Source organism: Anticarsia gemmatalis, chromosome 14, assembly GCF_050436995.1.
Source record: "Anticarsia gemmatalis isolate Benzon Research Colony breed Stoneville strain chromosome 14, ilAntGemm2 primary, whole genome shotgun sequence".
Lineage (NCBI taxonomy): Eukaryota > Metazoa > Arthropoda > Insecta > Lepidoptera > Erebidae > Anticarsia > Anticarsia gemmatalis.
The window spans coordinates 10,851,028-10,876,888 of NC_134758.1; the positions used below are offsets into that span (position 1 = coordinate 10,851,028).

At 34.3% G+C, this 25,861-nt stretch overlaps 1 protein-coding gene across 1 annotated transcript in view; it reads left to right on the forward strand.

Moving 5' to 3' along the window:
* The window catches only part of Rgk3 (Rad, Gem/Kir family member 3), a 150,426-nt gene that overhangs the window by 89,862 nt on the left and 34,703 nt on the right, over positions 1 to 25,861 (forward strand). The window contains exon 2 of the mRNA XM_076122905.1: positions 11,572 to 11,787. Within this exon, the coding sequence (XP_075979020.1) occupies positions 11,572 to 11,787 (216 nt within the window). The remainder of the gene's footprint in view (positions 1 to 11,571; positions 11,788 to 25,861) is intronic.

A 25,861-nucleotide genomic window follows, 5' to 3' on the forward strand; every position in this document is an offset into this window, starting at 1 on the left:
CCTGCCACTATATACCAATGATTCAAACTTCTCGTTAAACTCGTTCCGCTGCCAAGATTCGTTCGCCAAATATCTTCATAATGTCACATTTGTAATACATCTATACTTTGTTACAATTGTATTTGTAATATATGAGCTATTTTTCAGCGTTCCTTATCAAACGAGTAAAAACGTAACTCTATTACTGAGACTTTGTTGTCTGTCTGTCTATTGGTCTTACTGTCTGTCACCAGACTGTATCTCATGTACAGTTATAGTTAGACGGTTAAAATTTTCACAGATGATGTATTTCGTGTGCCGCTCTAACAATAAATACTAAAAACAGAATAAAATAAATATTTAAGGGAATTCTCATGCAACATGTTCTCACGTAAAATTGGCGTTTCTATACATTTAAAATATTTACAAAATCATTTTAAATATTTGTACGGAGCCCTTCGTTTGCTGTCTGTCTCGCAGTTTTCTTAAAAGCACTTCCACACAGCAAACGCGATTTTTTCTGGCGCTTTCAGAAATATTGGTACGGAACCTTTCGTGTGTCAGTCTACCTCGCACTTGGATAGTTTTTCTTAGAATTATGACAGACTATTGTCGAGCTATTTTGGGTTTTCATGTGACAGTTCGATGAGTATAGTTGATAGTCGGGTGATACATACTTATCCCACATAAGTTACATATTTAATTGACATACCAATTAGTTTACGAAGAAATGTGTAATAGAGATATTTATCCATTGTTATGACGGCTAAGGAAAATATTGCGAGGAAACCTTTACGTACATACGTGCTTTAAACACTTTGCGAAGGAGTATATATAGTTCGCAACCTACGAATTTATAATATTAGTTTGGATACCAGTAAAGAAAAAATATTTGTTATAAACTGAACTTTAACTGCAACAGGGCAAATAATACATCACCAAAATTCAAATATTTTAATGAAATAAAAAACGTTAATTACGCTAATATAATTCTGATGAAGTACCTTCAGTGAAGCAACATCAGTAATATACATGTTCATAAACCTTGTACTGGCACAAGTAACATCGCAAGCCTTGTCAAAACAACTTCATTATTAAATATTGTTTATCCCTTCTAGCGAAGTTCATTAAATTACATACGTATATACGATATTTCATACGAAATCGTGCAAAGTTTATCTCGTACATAGCAACACTCGGGCCGTGGAATCCTGGTGTTCTTAAGTACTGGATTTCGCCACGTATTTAGCCTCCTGTATTTTGAGGTAATAAGTATCTCATACCTATCCCCCTGCCTCGTTTGGAAGGAGACTCTTGCCCAGCAGTGGGACAGTAATGGGTTAAAAAAACGTATCCCATGTGTGAATCCATATAATTAATTATATGTGTATCAAAAGTCAGTAATTTTGCCGCGAGAAGTAAAAATATTCACAAATTCTAACAATAAGACAAAACCAATACTTTTATTATAAGGGCTTTATTTCCAAAAAAAAATACGCCTATAGAACTTAAAATCGAAAACGCACGTTCGAATGAAACCGCGTGGTTCAGCTAAATAAAAATAAGATCTTACGAATTTTGCGTATAGCAACACTCATTGATGACGTAATATATTACCCTAGTGTTTATTAGGTGAAAAGAACCGTTACATGACAGATAAAAAGCAGATTCTTTTTGTGTTTATTTTCTCACATTCGTTGTAGAAATAAAAGTATTTTATAGCTGCTATTTCGGATACATTTAACCCTAGTTCAAGGAGTAAAGATTTAGGCGTGGGTTAAGCAGTAAAGATTGGTTAAATACGTTAATAAGTCTTAAGATTGAAGATAATCGTAAAATTTTAAACGAGAATAGATATTTTATGTCGTTTCGATTCTCAATTAGATTTTATTGGTTGCGGTAGTGACTTTCCTAAAGCATTGTCAATGATTTTAAAGACTTTGGGACTGATAAGTTAATGTAAGGTGTTCTGGTTAGAAGGTTGTGGGTTCGATTTTCACTTAAAACAGAAATATTTTTGTGAGATCCACAAATTTAACATCTGTTCGTATTTCTCGTAAAAATTACGCAAGATTTGTGCGAGTCTTTTAATTTTTGATGATTTTGTGTTATGTAATACTAAAACAGGTATTATAAAACAAAAATCTTTTAATGATTAAAGCCAACATTTTATTCAAATGTTGTTACATTATCTATCTAAAAATAAAACTCACGCGACCTTCGCATTCATAACCATAAAATGACCCCAAAATGTAATCTCAATTTAAAAACTCAAACAAAATAATACCATACAAAACTACACCTTAAAAATGATATAATTTACACTTCGTTAACTTTGTTACATGACAAAGGCAATTTTTAATAAAATGCTATACCAGTTACTGTCGATTTTTCAAAACAAAATCACTCCCTCTAGCGCTTGTCAAAGGAACTAAATTTTATTGTGAACTCTCAATTTTGAGCTTGGTTACTTGTCCAGCGTTTGGCAAAAGCCTAGCGCAGTATATGATGTTGGTTCTGTAGTGAAGATTATGTCAACTGCGAAAATGTACCTATTTTAGTTTGACACATCGCCTTCTCCTTAGGGCATAACAGGGATGATGTTAAAAAACGTAAGACCAATTATAAGCTCTAACGTTTAAAAGTCAAACAGTCTTGTACCGAAAGTTTTTAAAAGGTATAAATACCGAGGGTCAGTTTTACAACTAATGTTTAACCCTCTTATTCATAAATATATATGAAAGGCTTATAAAGTGTTATGTTTCTTTTACTCCTTAGCGAAATAAAAGAGAGAAAACATATTTTAGTAGTTGTTTAACTAAAGTAGGTTTATTGTGTGTTTATGAATAAGAGGGTAGGTGTACAGAGAGGAGAAGATAAAAGAAATGTATAAGTGTCGGATAGCCAATCCGTCAATTAAAGTGACAACTAAAGTAAAAAAATCACCTGTCAAAAATTCCACCTGAAAACTATTTATTCAGAAGCGTTAAAGCCGGGAGCGTGGTATTGTGACGAATAAAATAGTTCTCTACAAAACTTCTATTCAAAATAGAAAAAATACGGACTAACAGCAAAATTTGCATTCCAGTAGAAAGAGAACTTGGCATTCTAAAAGACTATAATTTATTCTACTAAAAGTAAAAAGAATAGAATACCATCTGTCAACTTCACGTGCGTTTGTGCTGAGTCAGTTACACCTATGTGGGTCTTAGACCTTTTAGGTTAGGGAAAGATTTAGGCTCGATTGTTAGGGAAAATTAATAGTTTTAGCGGTAGATATAATTTTTAAATGCTTGGTATTTAGCATTGATGTATCGTCTATATCAGTGGTTCCCAACCAGTGGGCCGCGGGAGTCAATAAATAGTGCGCGAATGATTTTAAAATTTTAAATTTTCAGGATGATTATTACACTTTATTTTTAATATTCTTACATAGTGGTGCTAACAAGAATAATATAAAAGTGCTACCGGACTAAAAAAAGGTTGGGAACCCCTGGTCTTTATAATAAGAAGACTTTTAAAAATATATTACATGCTGATATTCTTAGCGTTTAGTAACTTTATTTGAAATAAAAAATGTTTTTTTTAGTTTATTTGCTGTATGGTTGGTAAATACATAATATAAACCTGACAATGAGAAGCCCAAGATAAAAAGAGAAAACAAATAATGACTCTCTAATTGCGGGTTTCATAAAAACACAAAATAAAAATCGTTCACTGTTCATCCACTTTCAATTCATGTACATAAACGGTTCTCACGAGTACACAAGCACGGATTTACCTTAACAGCAAGATAGAACCTTGTACAAAGAACTACATCTGTAGTTGTACAAGGTTCTATCCGTCCATCGAGATAGAACCTTGTTACCACAATGAAATCCTTTGAGAATACTACCACTCAGACCAGATCCTACCTTCACTTAAACCAAACTTCTATTGCAATTTCCCTTGCAAGTACACTTCAAACAAACTTAGATTTTACTGTAATCTGACAACTTAATAGAGAGCATTTTATGCAGTGTTCGCGGCTGGTGTACAAAATTTTGTATTTAGAGCATCAGTGATTCAAGGCGTATGTAGCTGATATTGGCCTGTTTGATACAGCTACTTTTTTTTTGAGCTAATTATTTTAATCTAAACAGTAAATAATAAGCATTTGCTCTAACAGTGAAGTTAAACATCGCGATGAAACGTTGCATACCTAAAAAATTCTTTAATACATTTCTTGAGAGCATGCAAAGTCCCCAACCTGCACTTGCCAAGCCTGGTGAACTCAAGGCCTAATCCCTCCCTCGCTTGGAATATGACCGTTGCTCAGCAGTGGAATTTACAAATCATCAAGCTAAGAAAGGCTCTCTGGTTGTTGGACTGTAAAACTATCCAAGGGTACACATGCCCAGCGCTGGGATAATTATGAGTTTGAATCTAGATAAATCATCAAGCCTCTCTCTACTAAGTTGACGCACTATAAAACGTAGCCCGAGGATACATAACAAAGATATTCCAATCGATAGTTTAGCTTCTAATATCTTTAACAGAAGTTAGATTCGGAATACCGTGTAGAAATTAAGATGGCGGAATTCGTGGGTTAAAGTTTAAACTTGCTTCTGCTTGTATAGGTTTCCAGCAATTTAAGTTCAATTAGTATTTCGTGTGATTAGGTGAATAGAATCATGAACATTGCAATCCAATTTCTAGTTAGTTTATAGTACCTAAGTCATTGGGAAAAATAATTAGATAATATAACGTAACCTTATGTGTTTTTATTTGGTAGTTGTTGAGAATGATCAAAGGCCTTAACATTTAAAAAACTTTACACATAGCTTTTAGCTTTTGCCCAAGACTTCTTCACAGTGGTAAGGTTGCCTGGTAATTGGAAAACCCGGCCATCAATATGGTGTGTGTGTATGTATTTTAATACATTGTACACTTGAACGCCAAATAGGATCAAGCATACCTTCATATAAACTACCACATTTGTGGTATTTTATAAAAAAAATTCTAACCTCAAAAAATAAGTCAGTTCTAGTAACTTACAATTACCGTAGTCCTGCAAAATTGCAAATACATAGTCAAAGAATTCTCACTCTATCTTCATAATACTAAAAAATAATAGTAAATATACCGCACATTGGCTTCCACTTCATTACAAAATGTAATAGCAAATCATGAAAATACAGCGCTCTATAAATACCGCGGGAAACGAAGGGTACGGATTTAGCGCAGCCATAAACAAGAAAAGGGGTAAGCATTGAACAAAGTTTGTAAACACTGCAAGAGTTCAGTGACGTCATTGCGCAGTGCAGTAGTGACACTATTAGTCGCTGTTTAAGGTACCGTTATGTTTTATGTACACGCAAAGTTTTATAATTTTCTTTGATGCCGATGCCGATGCGGATGCTTTATTAAAAATATCCGCGGGTGCAGATCCGAATGTTTGAATGAATGCGAATGTTCCGCTTTGCGGATACGGATGTGAATATCCGCAACACCCGTGATTGTCATTTGTAAAATTGTACATTTTAATTCAATATTGTTGAAACTTCCAGTGATAGCCGTGAGAAACAAATTAATCACGTTACGAAGTTATGTGTGTATTATAAATAATTATCACTTGCTTTAAAGGTGAAAAAAAAGAACAGGAGAAAATTTTGTTCACCTGATGGTTCTTTAAATAATTCTAGAAGTATTGCGCAGCTCTTTAACCTTTATGTAAACAGTGTGTTGGCAATTCTTTCTTACTCGTATGTATGGCAAAATATCATGACATTTTTAAGCAACGTCAAAAAGAAGGCTGTTTTTAATTTGGTATTTTGTATGTATTTTTTTCATTCATTTAATCCAGTATCATTTATTTAGTAACATGTGCGTTTAATGGTAATGAACTTTAGAACTAGTAAATGACGAAAAACCAATTACATTTCTAAAATTTATTTACGCACTATATTTATTTTTAGCCGACAAACATTGTTACAATACGGTTCCTTTCATATTATATTTTTAGTTGCCCTTGATTCAATACATTTAAAGCTATTTATATCGACACCTTTTTATATGTCTGACGCAGATGGCACTTATTGATACAAGTTAAAAACCTGTATCAAAGGGTATTTTATAACTCGAGAGTATTCAGATTAAACTTAAACTAACATAACTATGAAATACATCAGATATTAATGAATCGTTATATATTTATACTCTTAGGAAGTCACGGTTATTTGCTTCCATTGACATCAAGTGGGAACAATCTTGAAACTTATATGCATGAGAATTTTGCAAGCTGAGAACATATGTGAAGGACAAACTGACAGGGTAGAAACTAAAGGATTATGCTAGTAAAACGTTATTGAATGATAAATACACTCTTTGATAAACTAGGGAAATAAGTAGGTATTAATAACTAACCCCCGGTTTCTGAAGTAGTTTCGCTACCTCAGAAGCCGGGGGTCAGCTTGCAAAATCCTCATGCATATAAGTTTCAAGATTGTTCCCACTTGATGTCAATGGAAGCAAATAACCGTGACTTCCTAAGCGTATAAATATATAACGATTCATTCATATCTGATGTATCTCATAGTTATGTTAGTTTTCGAACTGAACCAATATTTGTGTTGTTTGATGTCGAATCTGTACCCATTTGTATCTCTTGTAATCCCTTGATAATAGCTGGCATATTAGAAGATTTGCCACAACGTAATTGTAAAACTTTTGTTCATATCTTTGAAGTAGCACAATTTTCTACATATGAAAGTCCCATAACGACTTTTGACACTTTTTATTTATTTTTAATTTGGAATTTCTAATCTGAAATAGTTATTTTCACAGGCTTTGTAAGCACTATTTAGACTGTTAAGTAATTTCAACATGTACTTGTACATGTTGATTGAGTCGATAAGAGATTTATAACAATATTCTATAATACATACTTACGAAAGTATAAAACAAAAAAAAATGTTTACAAAAAAATTATGTTTACCGGCACAATATAGTATTCAATGCTCAAGCAAACTAACAACATGTAGCTAAGAATAAGAACATAGAAATCCGCAATAAATTGACATCACTTACACACACAAGGCGCTTACATAAAATATGCACATACATATCATATCCGAATCTTGACCATACCCTGTCTCAATTGGAGCGTATAACTTCCTTTATCCTCCTTGGCCAGCCCTTTTCCAATGGCCGCACACGCCGCATTTAGCCGGATGACGTACCGACTTACCGTGGCCACTAACGCTTGGTACGCACTAGCGGGATCCTTTGACATCCCTATGTAACGCACTATGGGTATACTAAGAGATCCTTTGGCATCCCAAAAAAAATCACACGTTCTAATCTAATCGTAATCATCTTCATCATATTACGCTAAACAAATGACAGATACAATTTATTTTGTAAACCACTTTTCGTACCATATTTTCTGCAAGAAAATGTAATTTTAATTTGAATTAAATGTCAAACAGAGGTGGTGTGCCTCGGCACACATACTGGCTTATAATTCTAAGGGATGTAAAAGTCCGTAATGTTAGTAACTTATCATAAGCCCTGTCTTAGCTGAAGCGTTCCGAAGACTGCCATGTTGGGTATAGCCTAAGTGGGTGGGTCCTTTCGGTTGTGGATTATATATATTTGTTATATACACCTCTATTCGCACATTCGGTTATCGCAACAGTAATATTGACATATTATTTTTACAATCAAGATCATCGAAAAATCCTTGTGGTAGTAATATTCATTCCAAAAATCCCTCGGCATGCCGTCCCGCCAGTGGGTACCAGGTGTAACGTTATTGACGTCAAATCATAAAACGGGTGTACATGCAACTGAGCCAAATAAACGTAAGTACGTTATAAATGTTGCGTATATTTTTGCTGAGAACTCGCAGCTGGGAAGTTTTGACACGCTATTGATGGTTCGAGTTAAAATTGTCGCTTTATTTTGTTTATTTGTACTAATAATGCTGTTTTTAAGTAAATTAGTTACAAACAAAAGTATTCTTTATCACTATCGACTATCGACAAATGCCTAGCTATCGAGAAATATTGTATGAAAATCGGATCAGCGCCTCTAGCGGGCTCAATAAGGACAATTTTTACAGTACATATTAAATGCCAAATTCTCGATAACCGGTTGTCAAGAGACCGATTTCGTGCGTATCTATTAAAAACAAAACAGGAATTCCAAAATTAAACAGAGTTCAGATGAGTTGTAGCAAAACGAAACCTTTTAACAATAAAAAACAAATGAATGTTTAAAAATAGAATACGACAATTTCGATGAATGTTCTACAGTATTGTAAACGTGGCTGTTTTATAAAATCTTTAAAAATATACTTGGTATTGTATATTTATACTCTTTGACAAAAAGTCCTCAACCCGCACTTGGCCAACGTTGGCCAGTCAACCACTCAAGACCTAGCCACTTCCTCTTTTCGGGAGGAGGCCCTTGCCTAGCGTAGGGGCTTGAAACTAAAACATAAAAATAGGGTTAACAATAAGTTATCAAAACCTTTTATTTTCAAACGCGTTTTAGGCCCGCTGCATTATAAAATTTTGCTATTTTTTTATAATTCTTACTAACCAAACGAACGGACTTTAATATGAATACCGTGTTCCACAGTTCAATATCCGTGTTAGCTACGTCTGTTAGCATTCTGAATGTGCCGTGTTTCCCTGTCAGCTAGTTGGACATGTTGCAAGCTGTTGACATGTTAGTAAACTTCGATTCCTGGGTGACAACCAAGTTTGTGGGCTGCTATATTGTATATTGTATTAGTTATACTGCCTCTGTGGCGCGGTCGGTAGTTTTCTTAGTTAGTAGATTTCTTAGAAATTGCCCGGAGTTGGGAAGTTGAGGTCGAAGACCTCCGTGCCTCGGAGAGCACGTTAAGCCGTCGGTCCTGCGCCTGACCTCTCACTGGTCGTGTCGGTTATCCGTCCTACCAAACTATGAGAGTGATGGAATAGAGAGTGTACCTGTGTATTGTGCACACACTTGGACACTATAAACAAAGTCCTGCACAGATGGCCAGTTTCAATGAAACTGACCGCCGTCGCCGTATATCGGCTAGGAGGACATTATCATTATTGTATTAGTTAGATTGCTCTAGTTTGAGTAGAAATGGTTAATAAATTAATTATTTTTAGTAGAATTGGGGGCCCCCATAGCTAGTTGCGCTCACCAATAAACGATCTGTGAGTTAAGCAAACATAGACGCGGTCATTCCATGGATGGGTGACCGCATAGTAGTAATAAAACTTTACGTCTCCGTGCTTCGGAGGGCACGTAAAATGTCGTGCCCAGTTGTTGTCAATTAAGATACCAGTCGTTAAGCCATGTCAAAGGCCTTCCAGCGGCTTGAACAACTTTGACACTAGGTTGACCACTAACCATACGATAAGAAAAAGTAGTTCAATAAGTTTTGCAAGAATATTGTACCAAGCGGCGTTCTGTGGTGTATGCCTGCCTCTACGGAATTTTATTATGGTTCAAAAATAATACACAGTAATTTCTAAAATATAATTTATTTTACTACAAAGGTAAATAATAAATAAAGCATTTGAAATCTCATTACAATTCAAATTTTATTATAAAACCTCTTTGTAGGCCTTAAACAAATAATTAAAAAGTAGTCCGATTCCAGATTCAAATTACCGTGAAAAGGCGCGATGTTTTTTTGTTTTCACAATTTTATTTACTTTCGGCGTTTCTCTGTTTTGAAATTAGGCCGTGTATCGTTTATCTTGTTGAAGTAATTAATGTTAATATGAGTTTATTTTGTATAAATTAGTTGTTTATTTTATGTTTAGGTTTAGACAAAACAACACACTTTTTAACAACCGTTCCCCGTAATTTAATGAAAAACTTTCAAAGGTATGTTGTTTGCACATTTCATAATTGTTGTTAATTCGTTTACTTTCTCGTTATAAATATTTCATTTACGAATTCATATAAATTTTAAATACTATAGTCCGACAACTTAGTAAAGAGCCCGCCGCGAGCTGTATAGAGTAAAGAGCTTGGATACAAGGCGCTGTACTAAGTTATCAGACTATAATTCATCTGTATTATGAGCTATATTAGACCAAAACTGTACTGTGTCTGTAACTATTTTCTATACTACAAAATAAGCAAGGTAACTTAATAGCCCAAAAAAAACTATTTTCAGCCAAATTATTTCAAATACCTACGTAGAATACCTTATTTAATATACCTAAAATGACTATTTCTATACAAATACCTGCGTAAAATACCTAAGAAATATACAACAATATACTAAAAGCTTAACTAACTGTAAACAATTTGTACCTTTACCTTATTACGTATGGCAACATTGTGCCGTTTGGAAAATTTCGCGGTAACACCTCTATTTTAGGCACCATTTGTTAGTGGCTATTTTTAGGGTATTTACGTGGTTAAGCTGGCAACCCACCGCTGCCTAAAGGTACTTTCTTTATGTATATGTTGGAAGAAAATGTTTTGTAGATCGTTGTTGGGATAGTATTAGCACTCTAACCATTAGATCATGAATTGTATTATTAGAAAAATACTTTAAGATTTTTGATCAATTACTTTAAAATTGACTACCTCCGTGGTGGAGTGGTTAAGGTCACCACGCCGCTACCATTGACTTAAGCGGTCGTGGGTTCGATTCCCACACTGAACAATATTTTTTGCGATCGACAAATAATACTTCCGGGTCGGGTTGAATAAAACAAAACGTTGAACCGCAAATATAGTTTCAAACTAGTTGGATCAGTATGTCAGATTTTTCTCGCGTCGGCGTCGTATTAACTCCTTGTCATAATATTTTAGTATTAGTTTTGTATGTATCTGTAACCATTCAATAACTTATTTGTTCGTCGCCCAATCGCATCTACCACTCCGAATAATATAAAGAGGTCTTTACACTGGAAAAAACAGTGCTGTACACAATTGTATGTAATTTACAAGGTTGTAACAGTGTGTAACGGCCTAACTTTGTTGTAAATTGCACGCTTTACTATACTCGGCTACTTTTATAGTACGTCGTTAAATTGCGTTATTTGTTTTTTTTTCTTTTGGATATTGGTATGTGTTGTGTTTCCGGCCTACTGTTTACTTTTTACGAAATAGAACTTAACATTTTACGATACTTATTTTAGATGTTATGCCTATTATTCTAAAAGTATATTATTATGTATGATAATGTAAGCCACAAATGATTAATTAAATTCGATTTATTAATAAAATTATGCAACATTTAGGCCTGAACGTACGATTTATTGACAAAATTACTATCGTAATAAAACATACATGAATTCAACACCTACCCGAAAATAGCTTTTATTTTAAATAACCGAATGCAAATCAATCACTCAGCAAATTGTGACGTTCGGACTCGAAGCAAAAGCAAGCCGAAAAAGTGTAGTGATTGCTTCCAGTCGGTATTATTGCCCGATAAATATTGCGGAAGCTGAGCCGAATCGACTATGTGTAGCAAGCCTAGAATAAAGTTAATAATAAAGTTGTTCTAAAAACCACACCTATCTTTACCCCCTATCTCCATATTCAACACCAGTAACTAATTCAAACTTTCTCTTTCAGGGATAGTAAACCGCGGCGACTCGTTCCGCCGGCGCCGCTCCCGCTCCGGGTCCCTCGCACCGTCATCGCCAGCGCAGTCAGCGCCGGAGTCCACAGAACGCAGACCGGTCGCCTGTCACCGCGTGGCCATGGTCGGAGCCCCTGGTGTGGGGAAGACGGCCCTCGTCAGCCAGTTTCAGACCAGCGAGTGTATTAACGCTTATGATAGACAAAGAGGTTAGTTTTTTGTTGATTTGTAATTTTTGTCGGTTCGGTAAAAAACTTTAACCATACAAAAAAATCTACCCTAAGATAAACGACTCGATAAAAGACGGTAATTATTGACGATAAAATATTTAGCCCTTAGACTTTATTATTGTGTGTGATGAAAGCCTCTCAAGGGTTTGATGGTTTAATTCTTAAGGATGATTAAAAGTATATAACAGACTACAAATTGGTGTTCACACAGAACTCTAGTTAAATAAAATAAAGTAATTAAAATAACTGTTTATTTACAAACAAAAAGGTATCATGCAAGAAAAAAAATTGCTGATAGAAATCACTCTCAAATATTTACAGATTATCTACGAGTATACACAATCTTAAACAATACAAAACTGGCTGAAATACCATACACAGTATGTTCTTAAAATACATAATTATACTCTAAACTAAGTTTAAACGTCTCAAATAGAAGGTAATTGTGTAATATTTCTCATGGGGTTTTTCAGCAAACGGCGATGGCGTGTTACCCAATACGTGTTGTATGGGGTAAACCCGCGATCAATCCTGTTGCACAACGTTCAAGCGACATGCAATCTTATCGTTATTGGTCATTGAAAATGCATTTTTTTGCGTAAGGCATTAATCACTAAACTTGGGTTGTATTTTTTATATATTTAGTAGAACATACAAAGCTTGCAGTGTTCGTAAAACAGTGTCGTTTATTGTAGTATTTTAAATATATCGTAGGAACATTCACAAACAAAAAAACAACGCGTTTAAAGAACAAATAGACCAATAGCTATTATATCGAGTATCGACAACCTGCTAGCTATAGAAAAAAAATGTATGACATTCGGTTTAGCGCCTTCAGCGGGCGTCGCGGAAACTATTATTGCCGTACATTTCAAGTATCATACTCTCGATACACGAAAGTACCGACTGTACTGAATCGCGCTACCGAAACGACCATAATAATAAGCGTCGGATGGCACAAAAAACAGTTTCGTGTAATAATTATACACGGGCACATGTACCAGCATACTGACCATATAATACTAACAGTGATTTGAGTGATCTCTACGCCACACAGTCACTAATAAATACGCCAAAAACATAGTCGAAAATATTCAAATTTGTAGTTTCAAATATATTTATTCGTATCTACGTTTGCGGTGAACGCAGGTACCGTGAATTTTAGCCAGAGTTAGCTCATTAGCCAAATTAATTTAAAGTTCTGTCTTATTACTGAAAGTTCGCACGTTAATTTCGGGGATTGGATATTAACATTTTAAAACGAAAAATAACATTAGTTAATCCACAGGTGAATATAGATTTTAGTTTTCTTTTTTGGGTGACTTAGAGGTAGAATTCTCTCGGTAGTATTTTGGGTAAGTGGGCTAAACTAGGGTCCTACCCGTATCATTGTCAAAGGCAGCCTGTACTGAACAAATAGTAAACCCGGTTTGTATTAAAAACCGTTAAAGTTTGAGTTGGATTTCCGTAAAGAGTTTTACGAATTTATAGTGAAGTAAAGATGATCAATACCTGCCGATTTTGGTTCTAGATGTTTTTTACGTACTTCTAAAAGAAAGACTTACTAAATTCGAATGATTGTATTTTTATTAGAGCTCTGATCTCTTTTGGTAATGCTTTTCATGATAGCAAGTTTTATCAAAGTTTCTTAAGTGATTGTTTAATTTTCGGTGGCATAGGTTCCAAAACTACTCAGATTTATTTTTATTGATTAAGATAAAATGTTCATGTAATCACTAAATAGTCAATTCTCATGTAGCCGTTGTTTGTGTCTGTTATATGCTTGTCCGTAAAAGTTCACGATCCGTTAGTTATTTACCAAAAATAAAAGACAACAGAAATCCCTATAATCAAAATAAATTGCATTTCCATTTTTATAACACCTTTTTGAGCAAGGAGTAAATGAAATGAGTTTATTTTCTCATCAGCTCTCACAAACGGAGTGCGGAACTTAGTTTGCGTTGACTTGCCAGCTTGTTTGTAGTTAACTTGGTCGTTTCACACTCTGTCCGGCCGTGTAGCGTGACAAAGATTTAATATTAGAAACGTTTTCAAGTAGAAATTGTCTTACAATAACCGTTAAGTTTAAAATAATCGTTATTAAAGGTCTTGGTTTTCGATCATTACTTAAATTAGTAGCAGTACCAATGTAAAGAATAAATTTTACTTTGAGTAGTAATTTTTAGCTTAAATAAGCTTTCATTAAGTTTAAATTTTAAACCCTACTTTATCCCCAATTTCAATTCTTAGTAGTAATTTTAAAACTACGAAGATCTTGATTTAATTTTTTTTAAGTGTTTTTACCCTATTTTATCCCGTCTTGAGGCATTTATGAATAATATTCCTCATAATTTTTTTATTTATCTTTAAATTAACTATAATTACACCTACCCACGTAAACAATTAAGTACTTAATACTGTAATCTTGATATTTTGATCATCATAAATACGTAACCCTTCTTGCTTCAAAACAATATTATAAATACTGTAAAACAATATTTTACTCTATAAATACCTGATATTCTCAGTAGCGGAGAATTTCTGAGAAACCCGTGAATTATAGCTTAATATAAATAATATATAACGTTTTCGCTGTTTCTTGTATATAATAATTTATTATGTTTATGTCCGAACAATTTGATAAAAATAAAATACTGTTTTATATTTTATAACATGTGGTAGTTCTCTAATACATTATTTATGATATGAATATGTATTGGGTTAGTTTAAATGCCTGTGGGCGCGGATTATATCAGGCAAATGTAATAGGTTATATTCCTCTCGCCGTTTGTTTATTGAATTCAATGTTATATTATTTTCAGACAAATAATAAAACTTTAAAACTAATACGACGGCCATAACAATTTGATGATCATCATGATGTCAGTGGTGTTGTTATCGGAGTTAACACTCACATTGCTTATATTATTATTCTTACTGTTAGGTAACTGGGTTGTGGAGGTCCGATAGGCAGTCGCTCTATGTAAAATACTGGTATCCAGCTGCATCCGATGAGACTGGAGGCTGACCCCAACATAATTGAAAGAAAGGCTGATGATATCTTACTGTCTGAAATACTGCTAACTGCTATAGTGCTATATGAATTCTGTACGAACATATTCCGGTGCGGAAACATATGAACCACATTGAAGCCGACATAGATAAAATTGACACCGGTGTGAAAATGATATAGATACAACCTAGTTCAAGTCTTAATAAAGAATATTAACTCATTACCTTTACTATACACTTACACTGACTTACAGGTCTAATTATGTAATAGTGGTGTAAGGCCTTTATTCAGAGATATGAATTTAGAACTTTGCATTCCATTCATTTTAGTCAAGTTGTTTAGACTCATACGTGAATATTTAATGGTCAAATGTTAATCATACAACTGCAGTATACAGATTTCCTTGACTGTTTAAATAAGTGATCATTATTGTTATCATAATTACACACAACTTTAAATAGTATTTAAAAAGACTCATATTATAGTGCTACATTTTCCATCTCTATAACAAACATAGTGATAAAACGTAACCAAATTGAGTAGGTAGTGAAATCCTTGTCGTTTCGGCCGCAGGTGTGTCGAGGTGATGTGGTCGAGGATCGCTTTGCATTGTAAATGCACCGGGTACTAAGCTAATAGCCAGCTTCTATGGCGGTACAAATTGCTTGCCTTGCATACATATGAAGAAATTATTTGGCTGTGCCTTGTTCGTTATTATGAAGTCATTCTTACGTGTTGGACCTAAATATTACAAAGATATTATCACACATTTTTCTTATAATTAGTGTTTATTGCATTCAAATAATTATATTATTAAACATACATACCTATTTAAAGTTGTCTTATGTCTTGCATAGAGGTCAGATGTGTAGTACTCATAACCGGCTGTCCTGTATGCATGTGAATGAAGGACAGGAAGTTTGTTAGGATCGTATCAAGTGGCGAACTTTGGTCTTTGCCTACCTTTTTGAGAAAAAGACATGATTTTATGTATTTAAAGTTATTTAAGTCAACCTAGGGACTATAACATGGCTTAACGACTGTAAACGTAATTTTGCTGTAAACCAACTAGTAACGAAAGCAAGACTTTTAGCTAAAGTAGGTACTAAGCGGTAACTTAATCCACTAATCGTCCATCGCCTGGTAAGCGCACCTGACTACGAAAGCTTTAGAAATAAAGTAAGATTAAGGTGTAAGCATTTATTTTAGAGGTTATGCAGATACCGGGTATGGCAGATATATTATAGCAGGAATCTCATATTTCCTTATATATTTTTTTGATAAATAATATAATATGTGTCTTGGGACGTTTACGCATATTTTTATGTTTGTGCATTTACAAACTGGTTTCACATTATCTGTGTTATTAACAAATGTCGTATAAGACAATGAATACATAGTTTATCAATAGTCATGTTTGTCGTATTGTAACATGCAAACAGTTTTGCAACTGTATACGCGTGAGAAAAAACCAAACACTGTTTAGCTTACATTATCAGAGCTTACACGACGTTTATTCGAAAGACAGAACATGTATTAAAATGGTGACGGAGCTCAACCTACAAAATGGCTTAAAAGACAATTACTCTAAACAAATAATTCTTCAGATAACTCAGTCTAAGTATACTCTAAATATATTATTCATCAACAGCTGAGAAAGCACTTTCTTATAATTTCAAGTTAGTTTCACAGTAAATACGACATTTGCACACACACACACACACACACAACGTGACTCTATTGTTTAAGTTTTGTGACGACTCTACCTGAACTCTCCCACTCTATGTAGAAAGCTTGAGAGAATACCTTGTGATATTAGAGCTCAGTATTTTATGACTTTACAAGCTGCTACCAGTGCGGTTAGTATTGAAAATTTTATCTACTAACTTATATGGTAAAACCTTTGTTATAGATACTTTAGAATAGGAGAGAAAATAATATTGTTTTGTTATTTTTAACTGTAAGTTTAGTATTGAAGGTACGTCAAGCCGTTACAAAAATTGCGATTAAATTACGTTCAACTATTTAACATCAAGTAAAATATGATTTTTTTAAAACACGGGCCATATGCAGAGGACTGCATGCCTTCAAAAAAAAATTACAAGGAGACAATGATTTATTACAATGCATCTTTCACTGTTCGAATAAGTGATAATTATTTCTAACACATAACCAGAAAAACTCATTATAATAAGTGCATGTAGAATAGGCATTTCATAATGACCAACACAATATATTTTGTCTTAAATAAATATTCTTAAAATGCAGTTATTATTATTTCTTACATAAATCTACCAACACTTTTATCAAGTTATTGCACTCAACTAAGCTCTACATCCTTATATAAAAGTTTACAGTCTATTGCATTACGTGTGAACGCAGCCTTACTCTGAAAAGTCACGTCCAATAACCTACTTCAGAGAAATTTCAAGTTAAACGGACATTTTAGTTGCAGCATCTAATATCGCTCCAATACGCTCGGAAACTAAATAGAAGGGGAGAAAATAACTGATTATGAGGCAACACTGACGCTTCACACTTACAAAGAGAGGACAGGCGGCCATTGTTGTTCTTATTTCAAACTGAACTATTAAGCTGGCTGGCAAACTCGTTTCGTTCGCAATTAACCGTCCTTTTTTAAATATTGTTCGTTCTTTGACAGTTTTGCGATATTGATCAACTTTCTTTCTTACTTATAAATGTTTTGTGAGCTCTGATCAGTAGTATAGTGTTTTATCTTTTTCACTCAAAAACAGTTTCAAAATTGATTCAAAGTGACAAAACACTACCTAACTAATCAGAGCTAAAACAATGCTTAATTAGTAAGACAGTTCAAGAGTAACTTTAAAAAGAATATTACATTCCACAAAATTTTTAACGTGCCAGTGAGATAACACGGCGTTTAGACGATTGTTAATCATATAAAAATACCTATAACTTTATACAAAGTTTAAAAGTAACCCTAAAACTGGCCAAGCGCTAATTGGACTTGCGCAAAAATAATTTCATACCCTTCTTTATAAAATCACGTCTGTTGCATGGAAGCCCCCCTAAAATATTTATTCTATGCTGTTTTGCACAGGGTATCTTTAAAAAAACCCGTTTTTACCCTTTTGGTACGGAACACTAAAAAGCATAAATGATTACTATATAGCACTATACCTATCTCGAGAATTGTTTTACGGTACCGTATTCACAACTACAGTTTTAATAACCTAGATTTCTAAGCCAGGGAAGCCCGCAGCGACATGTTTTATACATTAAACAAACGTAGTTCCATAAAAATAAAACCACATTCGCTCTATTATTCTTTAAAGATATGAAGCAAAAATATTTAAAATGGTATAACAGTTTATAAAATGACAAGAGAAACTCTTCATTTCAGAAATTGGTTTTCGTTTGAATAAAGTACTGCGACTTCTCGTAGACATTTTTAAATTGCGATTGTTTAGTGAGTGAGTGACCTATTTTGACATCAGTATTGTAAAATTCATTTAATTTTATTATTTTATTCCTAACAATACCGCGATTCTCTGCCACTATCAACTATCAATACCGGCAAGCTATCGAGAAAAAATTGTATGAAAATCCGATCAACGCCTCTGCCCTGAATTCGGGAAGAGACCCTTATCCTGGGTTAAAAAAGGGTAATTTCGTTACAAAATTATAAGTCCCTAAAAAGTCAAGTTTCTGTGATCCAATCATTCAGATAGAATCCAATAAGCTATCTTCTCACTTTGTCTCAAAGACATTCATTGGATTGCGGGTTCACTGACCTTTTCTATCTCATCATAGTACATTGACATTTTAAAACTCTTCAAGAAAAACAAACTATGAAATTGACGCTGCTTTTTTATTATCTAATATTATATGCATAGCGCATAACTTATGTCTGACGTTTAGTAGATATTTGCTGAGATTCTGTAGCTACTAGTTTTTGACTGCTGATTGCTAGCTAAGCCAAGGTAAAAAATACTTTTTGACATAAATCTCACTCATCATTAAATTATAGTCTTGCAACGCAAAATATAATAAACTAGATTGTTTGGTTTAAGAAACACTGCTTTGTTGGCGAATTCGGTAAGGTAAGCGGCTGCCCCGCGGAGGTCGTTTCTCGGATCGGACAAAGTACCATTATTAATTTCTAGTTAGGTGACGTGCCCAGTAAATGGCAATAGGCTCGCCCCCTTGTTATATGATACCTTTTACATTGTTAATGGCAATACGTGGATTTATATCATCCTAAACCTCTGGCTAAACAGTCTTCGAGCAGAAACGCCTGTTATTCCCGAAGACTGTTATGTATTAAATAATAGTCCTGCAACGGGTATTTATTACGGGCATTAAATAATAGTCCTACAAAAACAATAATATTCCTTTGTAAAACTAGTTTTTGGGATAAAGGTGTTTGCAACAAGAAGAAGGAAAACAAAATCGCATTGCGCCAGTCATTTGTCTCAAGCCGAGGCACATGCCAAAGTAGGAATTAGGTACATTCCCTCAAAAACTTACCCCATTTCTCATTTGTGACGTCACAAGTTACTTATTTAACTATTATTCTTTTGTTCTTTTCTGGTTTTGATGTTATAGAAACTAAGCTAAGAAATGATAGAAACAAATTAAAAGTCAAAGTAATTGTTTGAGATAGTAATTATTGTTTTTATTAGTTAAGTAATCTTTGGCACATTGTGGAACGGTAGGACATAAACGGAGGGGCTGAATATTTGAAGCTCAGGGGGGCTATCACGTATCTTAGTTGACAGCCATTTGAAAGCCATGCTGTCCATTGTTTTCTCCCTTAGATTATAGTGATGAATACATTATATCAAAGCAGCAATGTACTAAATAGTGACCATAGATTTGACGTATACTAGCTGTCAACTGAGATACGTGATATGCCCGCTGGACGCACATTAGTCAAGCAAACTCCATATGTCAATCAGTTTTTTCAACTTTCAATTCATTGCAGATTTAGAAGCACATGTTTACATCTTACAAACGTATGCTTGGGTAGAATATAGATAGCAAAAGCTAAACAACACAGCTTAAAATGGACAGTAACTAACTGTAATTTACTTAACCAGGATTTTGGTCAAATATAAGTTGGTACCTCCCACGCAAGTGGTCGCAGGTTCGAACCCGAGGCAACACACCAATGACTTTTCGAAGTTATGTGTGTATTAGAAATAATTATCACATGCTCCAACGGTGAAGGAAAACATCATTCTCAATAAGATAGAAATTATTGTGTAACTCCAGAATGACAATAACTTCATCACAGCTTTTCCTACTCCTCTCCTTACGTCTTTAAATGCCAGTCATACCGGTTAAAATCACACTAACTAAACTCCAGAAGACTTCAAGAACTGTTATAAGATTCCCCCACTTAAACTTAAACCATTATTTAAATTAATTAAGTGTAAACAAAGTCCCAGTTGGTGTAAATAAGTCCCATCTGTTACCCTTGTGTGCAGTACAAAGCTGTCATAAGACTCATAAGCCATTTATAACGAGCTTGCGTGTTAAAACGAAGTGTATGGACCCAAACACGCTCGTTTTCATAATGTTACATTATGATTGATTGTTAGTAAGCTTTGCTGTTTATTTATACTATTAAAGATTTAGGAAAACGCTATACTTTTTTACAATGTTCGGTACAATGTTTTGTTTTGGACTTGGACGTGTTGTGTAACTTTACCTGTGAAGACAAATTTAGTTTTAATTTAAATCCCTTGTATATAGCCAGCTAGCAGCGGATTTTTAATAAATAAATAAAGAATTCATAAATCTTTTTTTAATAATTCTACTCCGTAAGAACCATTCCCGTTCTTCAAGGTATATTATAAAAAAAACGTGGCCACGGGAAAAAGGGATTCATTATTATATAAACGCTACTACAAGCTAACATTAAGCCATATTAATAAAATACTAACCTCGTAAAACTTGCAATGCCTGGAAATATTACTAAGTTTATTATACCCTTAACCCAGGCTTTAAAATTTAAAAACATGCTTAATGTATGTTGGACATTTAAACGTCGCAAAAGCAATAATTTGGACGTTTCCTAATAGTCCGGTTACTCCTTCCTTCTAACAACTCCATCTAATCGTTCAAACAAACATAAAAGTGATATACGAAGCTAACATCTTAAACCTACAATCAGAAGCACATTCAAGATAAAACATCCATTGACCTCAAAACTAAGAACATAAACGACATTTCCAACCTCAATCTATACTATAGTACGACAACTTCGTAGAGAGACTTGGATTCAAGGTTTACGCCTAGTGAAAATATGCAAAATTTAGAATTAAGAGCATCAATGACCCACGAGCCTATGCAATGCAACTCACGGTGGCCTCTATGGTGCAGCTTCTTTTTTTATAATCATCATTTTTAATAACATCTATACTAATATTATAAAGCTGAAGATTTTGTTTCTTTGTTTGTTTGTTTGTTTGTTTGTTTGTTTGAACGCGCTAATATCAGGAACTATAGGTCCGATTTGAAAAATTCTTTCAGTGTTAGATAGTCCATTTATCGAGGAAGGTTATAGGCTATATATCATCACGCTACGCCTAATAGGAACAGAGTACCAGTGAAAAACGTTACAAAAACGGGGAAAATTTTGACCCATTCTCTCTTATGTGACGCAAGCGAAGTTGCGCGGGTCAGCTAGTTTTAAAATAAAATTGTGTATATCAGCCTAGCCTTTCTTCCAACCTATGTAGGAGTCGGCTTCCAGTCTAACTGGATGAAGCTGAATACCAGTATATTACATTGAACGACTTGTTAAATAAAATTAATTATAAATTTAACCCATTAATGTCCCACTGCTGGGCAATGGCAGCTCCTGTAATGAGGAAGGGGCTAGGCCTTGAGTCCGCCACGCAGATCAATTGCGGGTGGGACTTTGCATACCTTCAAGATCTAGGAACTCTCAGGCATGCAAAGTTTTTCTTTCGCCGTTGGAACAAGTGATAATTATTTCTATATATACACACATAACTTGGAAGTGTCACTGATGTCATTGTGTTGTCTTGTATTCGAACCTGCAACCACTTACAAACACTGCACAGTGAGGTTGTCTAATAAGTCGTCGTACTATGACCTTTCGCTTTTTAGTTTCTCTTTGTCTAAATAAGTTTCGTTCGGCCATCTTTTATCTTTATAGCTACACCCCAGCGTTACGGATATAAAAGTGACAATTACTTAAAAAGGTTCGACCGGAATACTTTTACTGAACACTCAATGATATCTCGCTTTTATTTCGATGAGATTACCAAATTACATTTTCAAGACACTTTTGGATAAAATGGTTCTTTGGTCGTTGTAAAATTGAATGAGATGTGGGCAGGACTAGAGAATAGATACATTTATTGTTATAAAGGTCTATAATAAATGTGGGTAGATAGGGCATTTCGCTTTCAATTTGAATGATAACTTAGTAAAGATGCTATTAATACTGAACCACTTTGCTAAGCTTTGAAACTATCGCGGTTTGTATACATAATTCTATATTGCTAAACAGGTCTTAAACACGATAAGATTTTTAAGGTTTACGATACCTTATTTGCATATAATTAGGAGCCATCCGATAGTTAAGCTAGTCTGTGCAATGATAGCAAGTGTATCTGTTAAACTGCACGTTTGACGCAGTGGTTAACGTGGTCATCTCGCCGCAATAACCGTAGTGTCACATGTGGCGGGTTCGAATCCCACTCGGGAAAAATATTTGTGTGATGAGCACGAATAATTGTTCTGAGCTTGGTTGTTAACGTATCTATATAAGTATGTTTATCAGTTATCTGGTTACCACAGCACAAGCTCTACTTAAATTCAGATGACCGTGTGTTCGTTGTCCCAAAATATTACATCATTATCTAAGATGCATATTAAACGATCAATGAACCATTTAATAATTAATGTTTTAGCAATCTAAGTAAAGATATACTTAAAACATCAACTTCTGCATTATATATGCATGAACTCTAAAACTTGCAAATTGCAAATGATGGACACAAACTCCAATAGATTCACTTACAGTTAATTAAACTTGACGAATAGAATTTTCATTAATTTTCGATCAAATGCCAAAGTTTGCACGAATAGCCTTTCAACTGAAATTCTTTAGCCGAGAGGTTTTTAAAGTTAATAAGATTGTAGGTTCGAATTGAGTTCTAAAAACACCCTACAATAATGCGATCCTATAGTTGATATTAACTATCGTATTTTACAATAAAAATGAAATAAATAACATTAGTCACGCTAGAAGTGCAGAAGCAATTCCCAACTACTAACAATTTATCAGTAACTAAAAAGATATCGTGAAATGTTGTATAAAAATCTGATCAGCGCCTCTAGCGGGCAATATAGAAACTATTTATACAGTACATTGAAATGTCAAGCTCTCGATCTACGATGTTACCGACTGAAGTTAATAGCATTACAGATTTTTTTACAAAAAATTTCGTTGGCTTCTCGATAGTCGGTAGTCATAGAAAATGTTACCTCCGTTTTATATTTATCGCTCCCTTATTTCCTATACATTTACTAAAATAGTAATGTTACTAAAGAGACCGACCGAACGCTTGATGTATCCCAAGTCGGTAATAATTCTACACTTAATTAGTAACGTTGAGTTTGGGACTATTACCTTTAAATATATGAGTAGGCTCTACAAATTTCACTGTAGGTAATTGATTGAAGGTATGATTATAAAAATAAGCAGTATTCTTTCAGGGCTTCGACTTGGCTACTAGGCTAGTCAAAACCCCCGCCTACGCCGCCACAAGCGGCCGTGAGGATACACTCGGCGGTTTAGTAGCTATGCCCGCCCTTCTGGCGGGAGAGTCTCACATAACCCTGCACTCCACCCGGAATGCAGGTGTATGCTTAATGCATTAGCCACGTAAAAGAAAGGCTTGTCAAAAACGCGCAACCGCGAAAGTTTAGGTGTTGACGACGCTAAACTGCATCATGGATTTTAATGAAATTTCTTACACTGGTAGTTTATAACCTGGATTAACGTGTGTACGGAAGTGTTTAGTTTCATATTTAAAGCAAACTTTGATATAATGATGATGAACATAATATAGATAACTTATTTCAGATATAATACTAAATTCCCTAAAGCGTATATCTCAGGTCAATCGTTCATCGGTCATCAAATTATTCGGTTATTTGGGTCCCGTGATTAAGGGTCGGTGCACACGATCTGATTAACCATTGTACAGTGAATACATTATCGTCACGACACAATCACACGACGGATTAACGGAGCACGGATTTAAACTCGCGTTACATTATGTACATAATTACATTCTAATGTTAAGTGTACCGTACTAATTAATATTATGATGATTAATTTCGTATTTCCTTTTAATAATAATATACTTTTAAACCCTAACCCGCACTTGGCCAGCGTGGTGGACTTAAGGCCTAACCCCTCCCTCATTATGGGAGGAGACCCTTGCCCAGCAGTGGGACAGTAATGGGTTAAATTTATTTATTTTATTTATTATACTTTTAAACAGCAACTCGTGAACTAACATAGAAACGTATCTCAGTTAACAATTTATTTGAAAGCCACTATGCTTTGCATTATTTCTCTCTTAGAAAAAAGTGATTTAACACGTTACGTAAAAGCAGCAAACTACTTAGTTCAGAGAAGTTTATGGTACCGCATTAAAGTATTTCTCTCGATAAAAGGTGTAAATCCAGGTTATAAACTGTCTGCGCACAAAATTTCATCAAAATCAGTTAAGTTGTTTTGACGTCTTTTAGTAACAAATATACGAACTTTCTTATTCATCAAATTAGTAAGAATTAAAATACAAGTATTTTGTGTACTTGTTATTTTTCTTACAATGAATAGAGAAAGTAATACATAGTTACGCTCCTTTACACCCACTGAATATGAAATATTGTCGGACTAGAAACTAATTTGAACTTCTTACTATGCTTTGCGGGGTACTTCAATGCTTTGTGTAAAGGTCAAACCAGCTCATATTTTAATATTCAATGAAAACTTTAATTATTGTTAAATTTGAATTAAATATCGTTATTTTGCATTTCAAAGACCCCAACCCGCACTTAGCCAGCGTGGTGGACTAAAGGCCTAACCCCTCTCCCTCGGTTGGGAGGAGACCCTTGCCCTGCAGTGGGACAGTAAAGGGTTATTCAAAAATTTTTTTATTAATAATAATTAATCGAAACTCATAGAAAGGTAAATCGATACCAATGTTTTCAATTAGTTGATTTTCAGTAAATTTTATTTCCACAGTATTTAATTTTGTGATAGCACCAAAAACTGCCAGTAAAATAAAACTATTGCAATACACAGAAAAGCCTGTAATATCAGGCGATAGAACGGAAACGTTTTATACCAAAATTGAGTTGGGCGAAAACGCACGACGGGTGCCTACGTACCTGAGGGTGCGGAAAATACTGATAACAAACCATTTTCCTTCCGAGAGCGGCTGAAAAAACATACAGATAACAGACTGAGGTTTTTACGTAATCGCTGGAAGGCTGACACGTTTTTTATATAGCAGATTGTTTCAAAGTTTATGTACTTTAGGTACCCTTTTATGTAAATATGTTAGAAAATAATATTACTAAAAAGATCCTCTGTTGCTGCCTTCTGTCTGAAATATTGTATCAATTTTCATGCAGTTTATTTTTTAACAATGCTTTTCACAGTGTATATTCGTAACGATGTACAATAAACTCAAAATACCACTAATCAGATTTCCGTGAATGTACGAACTGTAGAATTCATTAAAGTTTTGTGTAATATAACTGAAATAAAACGATGCTACTGAGTTTTTTTTTAAATAATGGTCGGTTTCTAAGTAAAGGGAAAAATACTATTAAAATCTTATAAAGGAACTAAATCCTTAATAACCACTCTCATTGTCATGACATCTTGTTACAATACTTACTCAGCTAAAATCCGAAACAGATCCGACCCAAAGTACCAACACAAAAGAATTCACCCACTTATTTATTTACAAAAATGATGAAACAAGCCCCCAT